Here is a 20653-nt window from a genome sequence, read left to right as displayed (position 1 = left end):
TAGAAGTTATTTAAATGCTTCATATTTCCAATTACTATTATTCATTTGCCAGGCAACAATCTACTGCTGCATGTGGGGGAGAGATTACACCAGAGACAGCAAGCTGCTATTAACAGAAGATACTTGAAAGGAAAGATTTCCATTAACTTCCAAGGTCACCGGATCAGGCCTTCAGTTAAATTAACAAGATCACTCTCTTCCACATGACATGAAATGGAATTTGCAGGACAGCTCTCCAAATTGCCACCAATTTATGTTGTATAAATTAGAACACAATTGAGAATTCAATTTCTGTAAAGATAACACAGCCATTCTGATAAGAAAGCCTGAATGTCACAAAAAACAAACCCACCAAGTAGTCTTGAATTGAAGCAACGTTAACAGCTGACTTCCTCCACTGTCTTTGATACACAAGATCAGAATCAAGGCCATATGCTTGAGCCAAAGACAAAGCTTCCCCATATTCTTCATTATCAATCTAAAAAAGCAAACACATGAAAATGAAAGTCATCTGATTTCCATATGAAACAATCATTATTAATTCTGTGTGTTGAAACAGGTAGAGGGAAAATTACTGCGGGTATGCTTAAGCAGGTAGGAAAGAGAATGGCTCAAGATACAGATGAGTAACACTCAGATCTGATGGACACCTCTAGAAAATCAGAGATTTTTCCTCAAGAAAAAGGAAGAAGTTATTTAGGTAACCAGTATGACATCAGCACTCCCTGGAAACTAACAGCTATAGAGTGGGCTCGTTTACCATCAGAACAATTGAAATGGCCTAGACAAAGTACTGCCTAGAGCAGTCGTAAAAATTAAGTATCTGTTCTTCGGTGAGAGTGAGTCACAGGCCTAATTTGTATACATGCCTGAAAAAACATGCAAATAAACTTATACTCACATCAGAGTATAAGTTAACCCATTCCCTGGCCAATAACAAGCTCAAATGATTTCATTCAATATATCTGCCAGGTCTTTCATTATTTGTAAACACTCACATGAGTACAGTTCCCAGTCTGGCCAAGCTAATGATGCGCAGTGTCTCCTCAGTGACCTGCATACATCATCTCATTTTAATTATTATAATGCTAGTTTTAAACAATGATCCCTTTGATTATGTAACACAGTACACTAAGAGACCCTTAGAAACATGTGCCTAAATCCTTTTGTTAATATAGCAAGAATTAAAAGAAAAATAAGAAGTTCTTTCCAAATAAAGCTGATTATGAGAGATATGACCTTTCCTTCTATACTTACTTTTCTCTGGTACAGTTCCTCTGGAGTCGTGGATCTCAAACTGACAAGGCGGAAATTCTTTGTAATAGTACGTGGACGTTTCCGTGGAGGAGCAAATCGTTCCATTTCTGTCACAAAGTACAGGCCTTGTTTTAGGTAACTGAAGTATCTGTCCTTAGCAGAAGTTTCATCATCCGAGTCAGAGTCATCTTCTCCCTCATCTTCATCACCAGACCTGCTCTCCAAGCGTAATCTTTTTGGAACGAGTTTTATCTCACACTGCACAGAAAACAATTCTTAAAGGTAGAATATGAAGCATCCACCTACTACATCTCAACTAGTTTGGTGAGAATTGAGTAGATCTCCACTTCCAGTACTTCAAATTTCAGAATCAACATCCTTCCTCCCCTTCTCCTTTCAACCCTTTATTTCTCTGCTTGTTTAATATATTCCACAAACCCTGACCGGGTCTGTCTCCTAGATCTGAGGCTTCATCCCTTACCTACTGAAGCAAGGGTGAAGGTTTGTAGTAGTGTCCTACCTACCCTGGACAACACAGAACTATGGAGACATCTTAGTACACTGTTATATAGCTTACTGCAGTGTACAGCAATGTTTTCAACTCTTAGCTATCCAAAGCAAGGTTTTCTGTATGCCGGTCACTGGCTGTATCTGATTTTCAGAATCATAGAATCATTCCAAAAACATACATGCAAGCTTTGGTACCTATTGAGATATTCTGATAAATATTATTTTAAACTTTTGTTTAAGATATTTAAGACCTATTTCAGTGTAAGCCTTACAAAATAGTTATTTTCTTCATTTCAAAGAAAATTCCTGGTTAACTTCTTAACCAAAATTATGTTCTACTCCTTCCTGGAATCCTACTAAAGATGAACAAAAATAGATCTCTTACACGGCTTGGTCTTAATTTAAATGCGTTCCTCATTTCTCTTAAAAACACTCCCTCTGTAAGAGGCATCTGTTTCAAAATGGGAGAGGGATGCTTGCAGTATTCTTCAAATACACTAACATACAAAGCAGTGAAAACTGTTGACACAAAACTGTTTCCTGCAGCAAGATTCCTCTCATTAAGACTCAGCCTTCTAGGAGTTTCTCATCTGCTCTCTAGAAGTTATTTGACAATTAAGTTTTTATTAAGACAGTTGAATTGCAGCAAGTTCTGAATTTCCCTACAATACCTACCTAGAGATAAGGAAAAAGAATCGCTTTTCCTGTTAGTAATTCATATTTTTTTAAACCATATCACACACGCACATAACACCCTTAGGATTACATATAGAAAAGCAAACTGTTTCTATTGCATTCCAAAAAGATATCTGCCTGTGCACATTTCTCACCTCCAGACTTAGAAATCCTCCATCGTGAGCTGAAGTGACCTGAGGAGAACTCTCAAACCATTCACATGACTTTCCCAGCAAGTTTCTTAACGTCTTGACTGATGACACAGTCAATGCACCAGAGCAGCGAGCCAGGATGACAGAATTATCTGCCCACCAATTTACATCTATCAATGGGTAATAGGATTCTTTATCTAAAATAAATAAATAAGAAAGTGCCATACAAAGAAAGATAACTTTAAACACCAGATAAGAACAGAAGTGACCTCAATTATTAAGAGATTTCATCTGATGGCCCAATTTAACAAACATTTATTATTGTATATGCATCCTTGGTTCACTAAGTTTGTATTTTAGATCAATTTTATTTTACTGAATCAGTTCTGCATTAACTAAAGCTGCTGAGGGGAAAAACACTTTTGGACTTAATATTTTTTAATATTATTTGGTAAAAGAATTCATAGTAAACAGATTTATTTGCACAAAACATGACAAGTTTTAGGTATTTGATACAGATCTGCTTCAATACTTCCCAGGCCATCCTTAAGCAAGTCTCCCTGGCTACAAACATAATACTGGTGAAAATCAGAAAAGGCTACACTGCTTTTGAGCACAAATGACAACCATGAATAAGGCTTCTTGAAACAGCCTACAAGATGAGGTTGTTAAGATTAAACAAAAAAAAAAAGTCAACACAACTGAAGATGAAAGCTGTGTCATTTCTCAGATTATTTTGATTATGGTAACTGGATGCTGGGACAAAATGTTCACCAGAGTCAGCTCAATTTGTTCACTACACTGTCATTTCCCACTTCTCTGATGAAAACCACCTTTCCCCAAACAGCACTGAGAAACAGATCAACTTATCACTTTTCTGCCACTTCAGTGCTTAGTTAGCACCTATGAAGGTCAGATGTGTTAACCCAAAGACAGAATCACCAAGAAAAATAGTCTAAAGACACAGAGGATTTTTTTTTAATAATATAGACGTATACAAGCAGCAGTGAACGGATCATGGAACAGCTATTGATCTCTGCACTCTTGGAAGAGCCATGCAATAACCAAGTGATAAATGGCTGCACGCAGTGGCCTGAATTTTGGGTAAAGAATAGAGAGACTGACTTGAGGCAAAACCAGTCGGAGGAAACAAAGCCCTTTTGTTTCAGAATTTTAAACTGATCTCTTTAAAGTACGTTAGCTTTCAGTATTTATTAGACATTCACAGAAAGAAAAGTTAAGTTCAGTTTTTTAGACTGTGAACTCTAATAACGTGTTACCTATGATATTTTGATGCAGTGGCTTCTGATACAAGCTGAGACGTCTGCTGAATATTCAGCATTCCACAGAGTCATAATCGCATGCTTAATAATAAATGAAGTCCTGTACTAACTGAAATATCCCCTTATTTATGGTTATGGCTACAAAAGAATTCTTAAGAGAGGATTTAAAAAAAAACAAAAACCACCACACCCCACACTATTGTGACACTCATTTAGCTATGCCATGCTACAAATTCAAATCATACGTACAATTTTGGCCACTATTCTAATTGAGATTTAATTAAGCCATTTCAGATCGTTGTAAATTTATGTAAATCCTTTTAACTACAGAGTGGTATAAAATAATGATCTAACTGAACCACATACCTTTTATTTTCTTTCTTTTTTCACTAGAGAGTCTCCAGTCTGGGTTGATCTCATCATAACCTGGCTAAGAAAAAATAGGGCAAGAGGGAAAAAAAAAAAAAAAAGATTACATTCAAGTAAGTCTTTGTAACACAGACAATCTGTGTATTTACTCTATTGTTGACCCACTCATTTTTCAATGAAAATGCTCACACATAAATTAAAACTTTTCCTGAACATAAAACATAAAGCTGCTGTAGTGTCATTGTATTCTTCTCTAAACAGTTAAATCAGAACAAAAACAAAGCAAAATAGACTGATGGATTCCTAAAACACTGTATTAGAAAACAAAAATACCATCAGACCTGGCCTAGTCAGCATTAAACAGATTTCTGAAATGAAGGCCCTCCAGCACTCAGAATCCCACCAAGCATTTGTTTTTCATGTCTATACACAGGACTGCAAGCATATAGAAGAAGAAGAATCTCCAAAATAGTCCTCCTGGTTGCTCTGTGCAGTGATCCTGAGCACCAGCCTAGAACAGTGCTATATGCATTTACCGTATTTATGAAAATAACCAGAAAGCCCCTTTCAAGACTAGTGCAGCAAGGGAACCAGCATCATTTAACGACGCACTGCAGCATTTAGAATTAGTAAGCTGTTGCTGTGTTGTTTTTTTAAACTTTATTTAGTAACGTTAGAATACACAGGAACTACACAAACCTAGATGACAGTAATCCTACCCCCAGCTGCAGGTAGATTATACAGCTCAGACAACCGAAGCAGTTTTGGGTCATCCAAAAGGTGATTTTCAGGCTTAATTTTTTAGTAGAAAGAGAGGGGTCTACTAATTAAAAGTAAACATGAGGCCACTTTAACTTAACAAATACGTTTGGGAGACAATTAAGTAGGAATTGCACACATTATGAAAATATCCATTATACTCAGACACCAATTTCACCTATAAAAATCATTCTGAAAACAGTCAAGTACTGTAATACTCCTTTATATCACCCTCACTAAATGATAGTCCTGAAAACTGCTTCAGAATACATATTATCGCTAAAAACAAAGGAAAAAAAAAATTCACTGTAAACATTGAGCAAAATCTGTATTCTCACAAAAATCTGAAGTGTATGTTAAAAATATAGATATGTATGGAGATAGATATAGATAGGTATGCATACATACACACACAACACTTTTGCCAACACTGGAGTGGATTTTTTGTTTGTTTTTCAAAAGTACTTTCCTAAATAAGCTTGGAACTACATTTCTGTGATGGTTTGACCCCAGCCAGCAGCTAAGCACCACACAGCCACTTGCTAATTCCCCTCCCTAGTGGGACAGGGGAGAGCGCAGGAAGAGCAAAAGCAAGAACAATCGTGGGTCAAGACAAAGATAGTTTAATAAGCAAAGTCAAATAAAAAAAAAAAGGAGAACAAGTGATGCAAAAGCAATCCTTCACCACCTCCCACAAGCAGACCAATGCCCACCCAGCCTCTGAGCCATGCCTACCTACCCAAAACCTCCCCCTGCTCCATTTTTATTGCTGAGCATGACGATACATTGCATGGAAAATCCCTTTGGTCAGCTGGGGTCAGCTGTCCAGGCTGTGTCCCCTCCCAGGCTGTTGCACACCCCCGAACTACTCATTGAGGGAAGACAGTGAGAAACAGAGGCGGCCTTGAAGCTGTATAAGCACTGTTGAGCAATAGCTAAAACACTGAGGTGTCATCAACACTGTTTTGGTCACAAATCCAAAAACCTAGCATCATACGGGCTGCTGTGAAGAAAGCAAACTCCATCCCTCCCTGCCAGACGCAGTACAATTTCACAGTCAATACAGCCTAACCAGATCTGACTGCCTACCTGCAAGAACAAAAACTTACACTACACAACAACACAGCCATATTTCTAAGCCTTGCAGTCAGAACAAAAAGGTAACAGCACACCAGTGGTGTTCAGGATGGCAACGTACCATTATCTCTACAGGTATTTATTGACTTGTCTTTCCCATAATCAAAGTTTTTGGCCTATCTTTTTTCTGTAATTTTTCCAGAAAACATTCATTTAACCTCACTGTCATTATGATACCCAAAGGAAGACGTCTGCCTTCATTTTGTCCTCTTCCTCATTATAGAAATCTATGCCTATATGTAATGTCAGGAAGTGTTTTGTTGTGGACCTTACGCTGCCTATTGTGCAATACATAGACTGAGGAGAAATTCAATATAGTGGGGGGGGAAGCTGCCTGTGTTTCATATGAATACATAAAATTGAAGAATTTAAAACATTCTACAAAAACTGGAGGAAATATTTTCATATTGGAATTTCTAAAGGAATCAATACACTGTACAAAGATTTACCATGCAAAAGGAAATTACAGAGAAGAATCAGAAACTGCAAATATTTCATGATAACATGCAAATTTATTAATCAGCACATGCACTAAAACATAACTGTTTACTACTAAGCAGCAAATGTTTCATCCTACAATAATTTTCTAACGAGAAACACACTTATGTACAATAAAACCATCCGAGATCAATACTGTGTAGGAAATATTGGTGGTAATTAGTGCCACCTATGTCTAGTGACCAAAGACTCCATTTGACTGGTTACCCTGTTTGGAATTCATGTCAGTTCATGTCTTGTAAGTTTAGAACATAACACATGGTACTTCAAGTGAAAAGCCTTTCCATACCTATTAGTCAAGAAATTAATGGGAGTAAAACCAGAATACTTCACAAACTAGCGTGCATCATTTCAGATTTGTCACTTTTCAAAATGGATATATTTTTCTCATTAAAATAAAGTGCTATCCTTACCCAGAGAGTGTATTAGTTATTTGGAATTTTCTTTGAAAACTAATTAGTTTTCAATTCCCAGTGTTTAAATTCACACTAGTCATGTAAAAGTTTGCCAGTGTCTGGGCAATTCTTAACTTAATTTCCCCTACTCAGGTTTGCAAACAATTCCTGTAGAAAGCATGTGACTTACTAATACCAATCTGATAAACAAACTATTCTGGAGTGTTACCTGGCAGAAGGTAAGGTAAATTTTGAGGGAGAACTAGAAGAGCACATTAGACATCCAGCAGAATTTCATTTCAACCATTCAAACAAAGTTACCTGTGTTGGCCTCCACTTATATTTTAAAAATAGCATTTCAGTCTACCTCTACCAGTGTTACCCACTTGGCATCAAAATGCCTCATGAAAAATTCCAACACAACCGGTTCTTTTTCTTAATTTTTAAAGTTTAAGGGTTATAGTTAAAACACAGAAAGACTATCGTAAAAGTAAATATAGGGCTCTTGAAAAATATGGAGTTGACTGGAAAAACAGTACGTAGCTAAACCACAGTAATCTGAACTACTCTCATCTCCTAGGAAAACATACCTCCAGAGGATTAAAACATATACTGCAAATTTCTAAACATCTACATCCTTCTTACCTGATCAGTTTGGTCCCATTCTCCTTGTTGTCTGAGAGATGGAATAGACCAGATTGTCAGTTTTCCTGAGAAATGAATAGCTGCCAGAAGAGCTCCATCAGGAGAAAGATTCATCTTGAAAACTCCATCCTGCCAAACATTATGTCAGCAAAGTAAAAAAAAAACAGATAAACAAACAAAAAAATCCCCACATACAACAAGGCATACCAAAAAGACCTCCCCAAAAAGCCCAAACTACTTTTTCTATTTTAGGAAAAAAAATTGTACAATCTTCTACCCAGAAAATTTAACATGCTTTAAATTTTAAAAAAAAAAAAAAAAAAACCAAACACACCACACCACTATGCTAGAAGTCAGAATAACTGTAAAGTATCAATTGTGGCATGGAAGAGTAAAAGCAACCTGTATAAAGCACACTACCACAACACTAACAAATCTTTAGGAATGTCAATTTCTGTATCACATTGTCATACAGCAAATAAAATCTGAAAGTGTGGCATTCCTAGGAGAAGGCCGCAGAAATCAATGCGGAGCTACTTGGAGGAAAAATTGCAGGCTGTTCTCAAATCATCTGTTCAGAGGAAACATTTGGCAACCTCAGTTTTCTACTGTCCTGTCTCTCAGGTCCACCCAAGGAAGATCGTTACGCAAACACAGCTTAGTACAGCTCTTCCTCCCCAGGAGCAAACTTTTTGAGCATTATTACAATTAAAAAAAAAAAAAGGGGGGGGGTACAAGAGATACACAGATGAAGATATCTTGGAGGAGCACATTGTTCATTTCAGGACACTGAATCTTAATTCAAGAATCTCTTGGGCAACAAAAGACTAAGCAGCAATATAGCAAACATCAGATTAATTCCATACAGATGAATTCAACATCTGTAAGTAAACTTCATCAAGGCTACAAAAATTCTCCTGGATTAAGTTTTCCTTCAGCTCTGGATATCTTAAGAGGCAAAATGTACTTCAAACAAAATATTTCCTTAAGGATTCATGAACTCCCACACAATTACAACTGGATCGATACACTATTTCCATGAGACAGGAGACTCCAAATATACACTCAAATTTTGAAGTCAAACTTAGTGCCACTGGCAATGCATAACAATTTCTAAAAATACAATTTATATTTATTCCCCCCGCCCCCAGCACAACTTCCATGTTTTCAGAAAGATCATTAGGTTCTCAGAGAGTCTAGTCTTCACTGAAAGACAGCAGGATGTAGATTCCCAAAATTTATATTGTTTATAAAATCCCATTTTGTTAGTGCAGTTCGCTTTTAAAAACTTCCTAATAAAGATTCATACTACAATAATGTTAGAACTGTCCAAGTCTGCAGCTAATCAATTTTTAAGCAGTGCCTCCCCTCTTGGAAAACACCCCAACATAAATGAAGTACAAAAGTTACTAGACATCCATATGATTAAGAAGTTTTAATGGAGTTTCTACAGCACATTTGTGGTAGGTATCATTTGAAGATAACAATATTCTTTTAGGGTTTGTTTGTTAGGTTTTTTATTATTTCTCTTTTATTTCTTAGGCTGTTCTAAGTTCTAGCTATGCCACAGAAACAACAATGATCAAGTCATCTGCTCACTGTTGTACAGTGGTTTGCAGCTATTGAGAGGACTGCTTAAACCCAAGCTTAAAGCATGTTTTTAATTGAAAAGGAGAGCATTATTAAGGTTTTTTTTAACTAATTATGAATTTTTTCTAATATAAATAATTCCTAAGTATTCTCTGATAGAGAAGCAGCTAGAGTACTGCAATTTCTACTGTAGTTTGCTAAGGAATTGTAAATGCCTACTAATGGCAATTCTCACTTTACAAATCAAGTTGCATGCACAGAGGACAAAGAACAAAAGACTGTTAAAGGACTTAGAAACGTATAGCTAAAACATATAACCCATTAAGATAAATGGTCAGTGGTATACATCACAGATCTTAACAAGGGTTAAACATTTACTCAGTAGTCAGTAATAATTCTGGCCACATTCAAATTTACCACCCGAGCGCTGTTATCTGTAGAGATTAATCAGTCCTTTGGCAAAGCAGACAATGCTGCCTCAGTAAACAGCTTGTCAATTTAAGGGAACTGCAGAAAAAGATACTGAAAACCTCAGCAGGTTGGCACTTCACATTTTATAATTATCATTTAAGTTAGCAACACTAAGAATCAAATCCCAATATAGCTAGTTCTAATATACAAGTTCTCTAGCTGCTGTGTCTGTCATACCTTAACACTGTTGCCAATTTCCCACTACGAATGTAAACTATACCTCACATATTTAAACCATAATCTCTGAAATCGGATTAAAACATTCAAGGATGAGTAACTATCTCTGCTTTTCTTTGTAAATTTAGTACTGGCAAGTGCAATGACATTGAAGTTTAGTACAGCTACACTCAGTGCTAGCCTTCCAGTAAAAAAGTTTTCTTCAGCCTTCTCTTTTATATTTTCAGTGAAGGAAATAAAATCTCTCCCCATTCCACCCTTGAGAAAGATTCAGAAAGATTTGTTTTCCTCTTCCAATCAAGCATGCAATTTCTTCTTTTAACCAGTCACCTAAACATCCCAAAAATCTATTAAGGTCATTTCCAAAGTCCATATAACTTCAGACCAGGCCTTTTTCCTCTCAGGAGAACACAGTGAGGGTGGTAGACAGCTTCTTTACTATTCTTTCTTTGGAAAGCAAAAGAAGGGAAAATTTTTTTACAAAGAGGGAAAAGGGGATAAAAAAGGAATCAAACAAAGGCTACACACAACTAGTAGACAAGAGGTAGGAGAAGGTGGTGTAGTACTGCATGGGTGGCTCCTAAGGCATGTAGAAGCAAGCCACAAGCACTGTGTGCCAAGCCTTAGAAATATAGAAAGCACACACCTACACCTCAGCATGACAGTCAAGATTTAACACGCACTCATTCATGGGAGAGGTGAATACAAGACCCATTCCCAGTGTTTTTTAAGAACAAGTAGATTCTGATCAGCAGTTTCATTAGGTTTGCATGTGTCCTGGTAGTAGAAGTTTGACCCATAACAAACCCTTGAAGCTACTTAGCAAAATGTTTCCATGGTATCTCATAACAGATTCTAAAAATCAAGTCTTTGTGTCTGCCCTATTTAAGCCATGAATGATTAGTTTGAATCCATTAATTTTTTCTTCTCCACATTGTATGAAAATTTTGGGCTGTAAGGTGATGGGGTTTTTGTTTGTTTTCTAGTGGGAGTGGGGTAGTGCAGAAGGCTGGGGTTTGGAGTTCCTCTTACTTCTCTCTCGGGTGTATACTTGAGAAACATCATCACAATCTACTCTCTTCTTGTAGAATATAACACACACCTAACATGCTATGATCATTACATTCATTAACAAATAATTAGGTGGCTTTTTATACGTTCCTTTTTGAATAAGAGTTTACATTTAATATTGAACTCTACATCTCTAGACCTGTTCCTGTCAGTATGCTGAAAACCCAAGATTCAAGCTTCAGAAGATGAACTAATTGGATTTTTAAAAAAGCTGAATAAATGGCAAGCTATTCCATTTAATGCTAAAAGCTTATTATTTTTGATAAGTTTCATAGCAATGTTAATTCTTAAGTTGCATAAATTAAAAACTACTTTCAATCAGTCTCTCAGGCAGTCATTAATGGACAATTATGTTAGTAAAATACATTTCTGAGGTAGACCTAGACCTTAATACCTGTTCTGTTCCCCGCCTACTGTAAAATCTTATATTCATAATCTTTAATAATCCTCTTCTCTGTGCCTGTAAGAACAGAAACATATCACACAATGAAAGACAAATCTCACACATTGTTTTATGCACCAAAAACTAAGTCATATCTAAAGTACTAAAACAACTCTGCAGGATTCTTTAAATTTCCCTAAGACTGCCTATTTTAAAATAATGCAAGGATAATAAAACACAATTTGTATAACTTTGCCCATTTCATTAGGTATGTATCATGCCACAGAAAAGCACTACCCATTTGCAATGAAATTAACAACTCGCTTTTAACACTAAGCAATACCTATAGAAGAGTAAATACTGGAATTTATCCTAGTATACTATAAATTGGTTTCAGTTTATCCACACTGTAGTTGTTACCAAATCAAACATTTACTTCTACTAGAAGCAAAAGAAATCAAGAGTCAGACTTAAACTGAAACATTTATTTCAGGTGTGCTGCCTTTTGTTATGAAGTAATAAAAAGACAAAAATAACTGAAATTTTTCCAAAGACAGGTAACGTATCACAGTACACAACTAAGGAGTTTGTATATTTCCACACTACATTTTTGTTGTTGTTTCTCATTGTTTTGGGGTTTGTTCTTTTTTTTTTTTTTTAAACACAAGTGATAATCAAGAACTTAAAAGTTCAAATCATACTACAGAAAAAGCAAAAATAGACAGATACTGAGGGAGAAAGAGATAACTTACTAGAAGCTCACATCATAGCTTACAAAATAGCAAAACACTGCATTAAATTCTTCTTTCAAAAAGAAATTCATATTGAACTTCCAGTTACATAATTCTGCCAGTGACAATATTCATCCAATGAAATGAGGAAACATACTTACTATTCTAATGTCATCTTCATAACTAGTGACCTGTTTATAATGGGGAGAGCCTGACAGAATTCTCCAAGCAGATATCCCACAAACAGTTGCTTTAGATACTCCATCTTCATCTGTTTCACAGCCTCCTACAAGTAGAAGTCTGTAAAATATATAAAGGCATATTATGGTTTCATACACTGCCACATATTTTTTTTTTTAATTGTCTTAAGTCAGAACAATAGCAGTTTGCTTGCAGTAACAAAAAGATTAAATATATTAAGATTCCTAACAGCCCCAATAAGCTTTAAACTTCAGAGTGTTTATTCACAGACAAAAAGACTTAAACATTACTTAAGTAACACTTGTTATTTGTGGCATTTATCCCTATCCATTCTCATCTCTAGCCTTCCAAATAAGGCATAATTCCCAACATTTAAAAGAAAATAGGTCTGGCTACAATTTGAGTTTCTCCCGTACCCTCAGAGAATGATAACAATTTCATAAGCTTAAGCTTATGAAAAGTTCTGGTCATTCTGTTGAAGTACTAGGTTTCCATCTATTCAGATGTGGTACAAAACAGCTACTTCACTTTTATTGAGAAACCGAATGCATCAAGGTTTTTCAATTTTGTTTTCTAAAGCCACTTACCAATTATAAATGTGCATGCAATAATTTCATTACACACAGTAGATGACATTTTAAGAACTTTGAGTTCTTGAATTTTTACAGTTATTGCAGATTACCACTAAAATGTATCGAAGTATTTTCCCTTGAAGTCTTTTCACCTTATTAACAAGCAGTTTTATATTTAACTGATGATTACTGTGACGAAAACTTTGAGAACAGATGTCTAAACTTGTTTGGAAGCATCATTTTAGTGAACAACCCATCAAAAAGTAAAGTATCTGCAAAAAAGGCACAGACTGGAAAAGCCAGAAATTCAGCCCTGAGAACACTCCTTTATCAATTTGCAAAGTCTGCATTACTCTTGAAATTCTCTACCACCTAGTGGCTGGCATTCATATAGCTCTCAGCTGTGATTTGAGTGTATTTCAAAACATTTTGTGCGAGAGTCAACTGAATGAAAAAAGAGGCGGGGGGGGGAGGAGGGGAGGAGAGGAAAAAAAAAATTTCCTTCCACATTTAGTCCTCTGTAAGAGGTCAGTAAAACTTATTTAACATTCCCAGGTCTCATGCTATTCACAAACATACAGCAAGATGACTTCTACCATGGATGCTTACAGCCTGTTAAGGTTCTTAAGAGTTTTAGTTATTTTGTGGTGTAAAGGGTTGCCTGAGACAGCAAAACAGAAATCACTTTCACCATTTTCCACAAAAACCGCAATAGGAGACTCTCAGTCTACCGTAATAATTAACAAGAAAATCAGTAATTTTGCATTGTTCTTACGATCAGAAAGTAAAGCATAGCACAGCTATGAGGAATTACTTCTCCCTTAAGGAGGTGTTGTTCAACTTTAGAATATGTAAAGTTTCTCACTGAGCATCCATGACGCAGTGGTTTCTTGCTGTAGCATGCCAAGAAGAAACCATGTTATCATTTAAGGAACAAACAGATTCCTGTCAGAGTCAAGGAAATCTAGCATGAGTAGGGCAGATCGTAATTCAGTCTCCTTAAAACTGTTAACCTGAATAGCATGTGGAAGCAAACGTACTTCTTGAGTAATTAGCATACATTTTTTGTAGCAGTAACATAAAAAAAAGCAGACATAAAATTCACCTATCATAGCTTTCCTGTAGATACTTAGCAAAGCAATTGGGTTATCAAGATGACAACAATTAGCAAAGCATGATATTAGACAATCGGTGAGAGAACTCCAACACAGACAGAGCAGCAAGGGGACTGTATGTCAGCATTATGTCAATCGCAGAAGAAACATCACCATAAATATTACTTGTTAAACAGAGAATAGGACTGTTGCTCAGTGAGCACAGCAATCCCAGTGTTAAAATACCAAGAACTCCTACAGTGCATACCTCTTTTCTGAACAAGCTAGTAATATAAGACTGCATTAAGCCTTTTATGCGACAAACTTCACATCTTAAATGAACCCAAGTTGCTTTACATTTTAACAGTTTCCAGTCAACACCACCTGTTTGGTTTTGATACTGGTTGTTCATTCTGGTTAACTGGTTGGACAGCTCTCAAGTAAACATTTGGACAGGAACTCAGAGGAACTTACCAAGTTACCAACTTACCACTTTAACACAAAATACTAGTAACTACTTTGTTCTGCAAGTCATACTAAGCACGAGCTTGATCTAAGGATGTCTCTGGTACCAGAACTCTCAAAGACTATAGAGGTTGGTTAAAAATAACAGTAATGGAAAGGTAGACACTGAAAACCAGAATATCATACTCAAGCAACTGAGGAAACCAGAAGCAATGAGCAGGACAACGTAGCAAGATTAATTTCATTCAACTTTGGGACATCAACAAATACTAGAAACTACTTGAACAGTTTGTTATTCTTTCACGAAGAAAGTGACTTAAACTGAGGAAGGCTTGGAGAGAAGAACATCAATCCTTCAGGAACACGGAAAACAATAACACATGAGATACAGCCACCAATAAACACAGTTCTCAGAGCAACACAAAACATTTTAATACCAAATTTTATGCTGATTACTGGGGAAAAGTGCACTTGGGAAGAGAAAAATTTCACAGATTAAATGTCATACACTTAATAATCCATTTGTTTGTTTCCCTTCTGCATATTTTTTATTTTTCTTCTCCCTGATGTTTCCGTTCTGCAACTTTCCTCTGCCTACGATTGTTCTATTGGAGAAGCCTGACACACTGCCACTTATCGAAGAACATAAGAGCTGCCCCCAGCTCATACCAAAGCCATCTTTTAGACATGCTACATAGTTCTTCTGAGGAACTTCACTTAAAAACAAGGAAGTAGCAAGTTTTCAAATATCTTGTAGCAAATATCTCTACCAAAGAAATGAACTTTCAGCAGAGACATAGCACACCACATGAAATTCCTTCTAACAGTTCAAATAGGTTTTAGAGCAAAATACTTATCTACCCTGTTGTGTACATGATGCAGTTTATGTCCATTTTAGCTAGTCAAGAACAAACATGTTAGGGTACTCACATCTGAGCACACAGTCTAATATCAGTGAACATGAAACCACATCTTAAAACTTTGAAAAATGTTGGCAAGGTCAATCATTACGCATGAAGTGATGAATTTCCTAACTTTTTTTTAGCACAGAAGGCAAGTTTCACGTGTGTCTTTCACAGCCTGACCATGAGGAAAGCGTTACAAAAAATTAAAATTAAAAATCAATAAACAAGAACTTCATGAAATCGCTACAACACAGCTGTCAATTCCTAATAACCAAGTGACAGCGGGCATAATCGCCTGGAAGATCAATTTACCTATTGTCTTGTCCGTCCATAGGCACCTAAATTCTTCCATAAGCTCCAGCTTCCATTGCAAAATGCCACTGAATTAAAGATTACAGCACAGCAGCAGTGCCTAGAACTCAATTACAATTGACCGCACTGTGCCAGAGATGACGAAGAGACAAATAGTAGCACAAAGACCAAGAGAAGAATTGTCAACAACAGTGACAGCAGTAGCTCCAAAACTGCCTGAACGAGCTCTCAAAAACTCCATCAAGATAAACCTTTTCAAAGAAATTTTGGACAAACTGTGACATACAGTGCAACATATTTATAAGTCAGAAGTACCTTTTAGGAAAAATGAAACTCAATGACAGTTAGAATGAAGATGTCATATCAGTTTAGACACACACACACAACCTGAAGACAAAAAGCCTTCTCCCAAGACTGCAGAGAAATTCATCATGGCAGCATGTACTTAAAATTTTAAAAAGCTTTTCAGAGAGCAAAATGCAACAGCAGGGACAGAAACTATTAAGATGAATAACACAACTGGCATCAAAAGAAAATGAAAGGTACTCCTGAGAGCCTCCGCAAAGATCTGGCCTTGTTTACCAATTATTTTTTCAGGACTAGACAGGAGATGACTCCAAAATAACAAGTTGACAGACAGACTGGGAACAGCAACAGGAGAGGGTTTTTTCCTGTTTACTATTTTTTTTTTTTTTAAGTTAGCCTCAGTCTGAAGAAGAAGATACCATGCCAACAACTTTTTTTGTCCCAGTAATGTGAAAAACTACTTTTCCTGGCTAAACACTTGGGTTCTTAAATCACACCGTATCAGCTGTAGTTTTATGCCACTCCAGATGGGTCACAAAGCAACATTAACTTAATATATGACACTTAATGGTAACTCCCTAGAAGGGAAAGTTTTGTCTATCATGCTGTTATGGACACCAAGATCAATGCAACATCCTTTAGTACTTAAAAAGTTAAAATCTTAAATAATTTTTATTCTTGCATGTGTTTTCTACACAGAGCACAGCTAGGATGCAGCAGTTCGTGCAGCAGTTTCTGGGCTCCATTTCTAGATCCTCTTAATCTTCTATATGCTTCTGGGATCATCAGAGGAGCCCTGGGAAGCCTTCGAGGAATTTCACGATGCCTGCCATTGCCAGGAAGAGCTAGCTAGCAAGCTCTAGAAGCTTTTAACAAGGTCTGCCAGCTGTTCCTGATCAAAGGGTGCTTTGAGCTTTTGTTCCAGCTAACTCCTGATTACTAAGAGTCAGGAACCCTTTCAACAAGTCCTAGAAAAAGATCTATGTAAGTGCCAGGCCCAGAGCACAGCCAACAGATACAGCATTTTGTGCAGCAGTTTGCAGAAAACAATGGCCGAAAACTCTCTCTGTACATGTTCTCAGCAACTGCAGTCATGCACCACCAGGCTCCATCCCCAGCACTCACTGGAGCAGCTACCCCAGAACATCAGAGGCCTTGACTCAGACCATGCTCCTAAGGGAGGATAGAGATGTGCAGGTCTTGGACTGCAGGGACATGGCTCCAAGCAACCTGCTCTAGTTGACCCTGCTGTGAAGGGGAATGGATTAGATGATGTCCAGAGGTTACTCCAGTCTCAAAAAAGCAGCTGTCCCTGCAGTACCTCAACTGTACTCTATTTCAAAGGTTTCTACACAGTTGGGCTGAAGATAACTAGTATAATAACAGTCTCAAGAACAGCAAGTTCAAATGAGGCATCCAAGAAAAACTTGAGACTTCCATGCAATTCTTCACTCATCAATTTTGGTACAACAAGCAAATTTCAACTGAACCTAAAACCCTTCATCTCCTACAGCCATCCTACATTTTAGGCTCTCATATCAAACATTTTCTGTAGCAATTGCAGATAACCCTGAAGTAAGACATTCAGCTCCAGAGTATGGCACTCAAAATAAGCAAGGTGTTGAACCTTCCATTAGAGCCTACAGAGACCTCACACTGAAGCAGACATTTAAGTTTCGTCAACTAAAGTGCACCATAAATTCCCTCACAGATGAAGGCTGGATCACATGAGAACACCAGCATTAGGCATCTAAATTAAGGTATATAACACTTTTCAACAGCAGTGAAACTCATTATTAGACTTTTTCCCAAAGCTGTTGTTTCAAGTTTTCCTACAGATTGAGATACATTCCCTACTGAAATATTCTCTTTACAATTGTCATATATCTAGTTGAAAAAATGAAGCGTATTAAGTTCTTAAGCACTATTTAATTGCACTGTAATAGGTAATGAGCAAATACATAGCAATATAGAGTGCAATAAGTCAAGGCTTACAAGCAGTGGAAATAGACCAATACAACTTCACCATCTGAAACTAAATGAAATGCAAGAAAGCACAAAGTGACAAAGTTGAACTTATGTTAAGTGATCAAGGTTCACATTATTAAAAAAAGAAAACTTTGAAGTGTTCATATGTATCTACAGTTTTTTTTAATGCACAATTTAAGAAAACTGCCTCCCTTCAACTCCTTCTGGGGTTTTTTTGGATAACAAGACAATTTCAGCAAGAGACTTCTCATGAATTTAGTTCTCTTATGTCAAATTTAGAAGTTTTCTACCACAGAGTAAATTCAAAACAGAAAAGACTTGCCTACATGAAGGGCACAACATCGGTTCTTTCTGCTTTCCATCTATTCCATCTAATCGTGCATTCTTTTAAGTATCAATTTTTCAACTTCACTAAGCAAGTCAACTGACTGCACATAGCAGGAGATACTACGATCACAGGGGAGTCCACCTGAATATTCTTCTTTTCATGGAAGGAGTCATAATATTTCATGGTAAAAACAAGTAAATTCCTGAATGTGTATGCCGCACACAATACACAACCTTACTACTTCAGCAGCAGATATAACCACATCTTTTCATGTAAGGAAAGAGCTTTTCTCTCCTAGAAAATATGCAATACAGACAACAACAAAAATTATGCCAGCCATAAGCTTCCATAAAAAATACCTTTAATTACTAATATTCTGAATAAACTGTTCTAAGCACAAAACCAGCATTGTCTCCTGATATTAGTGTGAAGTAAAAGAGCAAGTTTTAAAAAAGTTAACCTAAGATCTTTAAGAATAGTAGGAAAATCAAAGCTATAACTTCTCTTGGAGGTGGGAGGAAAGAAGGAAAACAAAACTTGAAATTTTTGCCTTTTTTTCCCCCCCTCCTCTTTTAAACCTCTGTGGCAATAAATTGTCATTAGCACACACAACGCAACATCCATACTATTTGATTGACAACTACACCAGCTGATTTTCTACGTATTTTCTTGTTAATGGGTTCATCCATTATAAGAGTTTAACAGTTCTGACATCATTTGCTCAGAAATGCACCAAAAATGAAAAGCAAGCACATCCATCTATTGTAATTGTCAGAATAATTATTTGACCATACTTTGGATATTAACCAATATTCTTTGCAACACTCACTGTTATAATCAATCTACTTCCTAATATTAGGAGCAGAAAAGACAACTTTGGAAACAAGTGTCAAAAACCATTAACCATGGTCTGATCAAAGGAAAGAATGAGTAGGTTCTGTTGTCTGGTCTGACAGCGCTACCAAAGCCCCATAACCCGCACCTATTACCTCAAAACTGTAGATTTAGTATACTGAGTATTAATTATATGGAATTACTAGATACGAACTAGGTAGAAAGAAGAAACCATACTCAAAATTAATCTCTCAAAATAATATGCTTGAAGAACATTACTTCTCATTAATAACCATTTTTTTCCTAAGATAGATAGGACAGCTCACCTAACATCGAAGGAGAACAAGTTTTTAAACAGTGAATTTCTTCTGATATTCTATAGCCAAGCCTAATTTTCATTTAGAACAATACAGTGATATACCATATTATGCTGACAAATTCAATCCTAGTAGATGTAACTGAAGAAAAATATCTAGAAGGAAGTTCAGTTCCTACAACTGAAGAGAAATAGAAAAATAAGTTGCTGAGTTTACCTTGCTATATAACAAGTAGATATTAAAAAAAGTACACACATTTTTAACCTAAGTAATTGGCTAACCAGGACCTATTCCAAGTACATCTGGTTCAAGAGCAGGCAGTCAATTAGTCCATCTTTCAAGTCTGGTATCCATACCCAACACATTCCTAATAGAGAAAACACATCACGAGACAACTCCAAATACCAAAGCCTGACAGTTCCAGTCAGAACACTAGGGAAAATGGGCTGGCCAATGAGTCCAGCAACCAAATCCAGTGTTGTGGTTTAACCCCACTCTGCAACTAAGCACCACACAGCCGCTTGCTCACCCTCCCCTGCCCCTCCTCAGTGGCATGGGGGAAGAGAATCAGAAGACCAAAAGTGAGAAAACTCATGGTTTGTGATAAAAACAGTTTAGTAATTGAAATAATAATAAATTGTAATGGAAAGTAAAACAGCAAAAGAGCAAGAGAGAGAAAAACAAAAAAAACAGGGAAAGAAGAAAAAAAAGAAAAAATGACGCAACCACTCACCATCCACTGACCAATGCCCAGCCAGTCCCCGAGCAGCAATCCATGCCCCCCAGCCAACTCTCCCCAACTTATATACTGAGCATGATGTCATAAGGTATGGAATACGCCTTTGGCCAGTTTGGGTCAGCTATCCTGGCTATGCCCCCTCCCAGATTCTTGTGCACCTCCTAGCTGGCAGAGCATGGGAAGTTGAAAAGTCCTTGACTTAGTATAAACATTGCTTAGCAACAGCTAAAACATCGGTGTGTTATCACATTATTCTCATCCTAAATGCAAAACACAGCACTGTACCAGCTACTGGGAAGAAAATTAACTCTAGCCCAGCCGAAACCAGGACAGTATCCACCCCTTCTTCTATACCATCTATGTCATGCCCAGGTCCCACACTTTCCAATACATCCCAATTAATCACCACCACTTTTCCTGTCTCTTCATATATACACACAGATATCATTCCCTTAGTTTATGGGCCATCCCTCTAAAATGCCTGTTGGG

The 20653-nt window shown here is 36.8% G+C and overlaps 1 protein-coding gene across 4 annotated transcripts in view; it reads right to left on the bottom strand.

Annotated features, from left to right (window-relative positions):
- NBAS (NBAS subunit of NRZ tethering complex) overlaps nucleotides 1–20653 on the bottom strand; it is a 214384-nt gene that overhangs the window by 177233 nt on the left and 16498 nt on the right. For all 4 annotated transcript variants that reach the window (XM_076332759.1, XM_076332760.1, XM_076332757.1 and 1 more), the window contains exons 10-16: nucleotides 12264–12402; nucleotides 11384–11449; nucleotides 7681–7809; nucleotides 4244–4307; nucleotides 2598–2791; nucleotides 1258–1515; nucleotides 353–478 (exon numbers count right to left, since the gene is read on the bottom strand). In XM_076332759.1, coding sequence (XP_076188874.1) covers nucleotides 353–478; nucleotides 1258–1515; nucleotides 2598–2791; nucleotides 4244–4307; nucleotides 7681–7809; nucleotides 11384–11449; nucleotides 12264–12402 — 976 coding nt within the window. The remainder of the gene's footprint in view (nucleotides 1–352; nucleotides 479–1257; nucleotides 1516–2597; nucleotides 2792–4243; nucleotides 4308–7680; nucleotides 7810–11383; nucleotides 11450–12263; nucleotides 12403–20653) is intronic.

Source organism: Aptenodytes patagonicus, chromosome 3 (genome assembly GCF_965638725.1).
Source record: "Aptenodytes patagonicus chromosome 3, bAptPat1.pri.cur, whole genome shotgun sequence".
Classification (NCBI taxonomy): domain Eukaryota; kingdom Metazoa; phylum Chordata; class Aves; order Sphenisciformes; family Spheniscidae; genus Aptenodytes; species Aptenodytes patagonicus.
The sequence above is the reverse complement of the archived record's forward strand: the minus strand, read 5'-3'. Positions and strand labels throughout refer to the sequence as shown.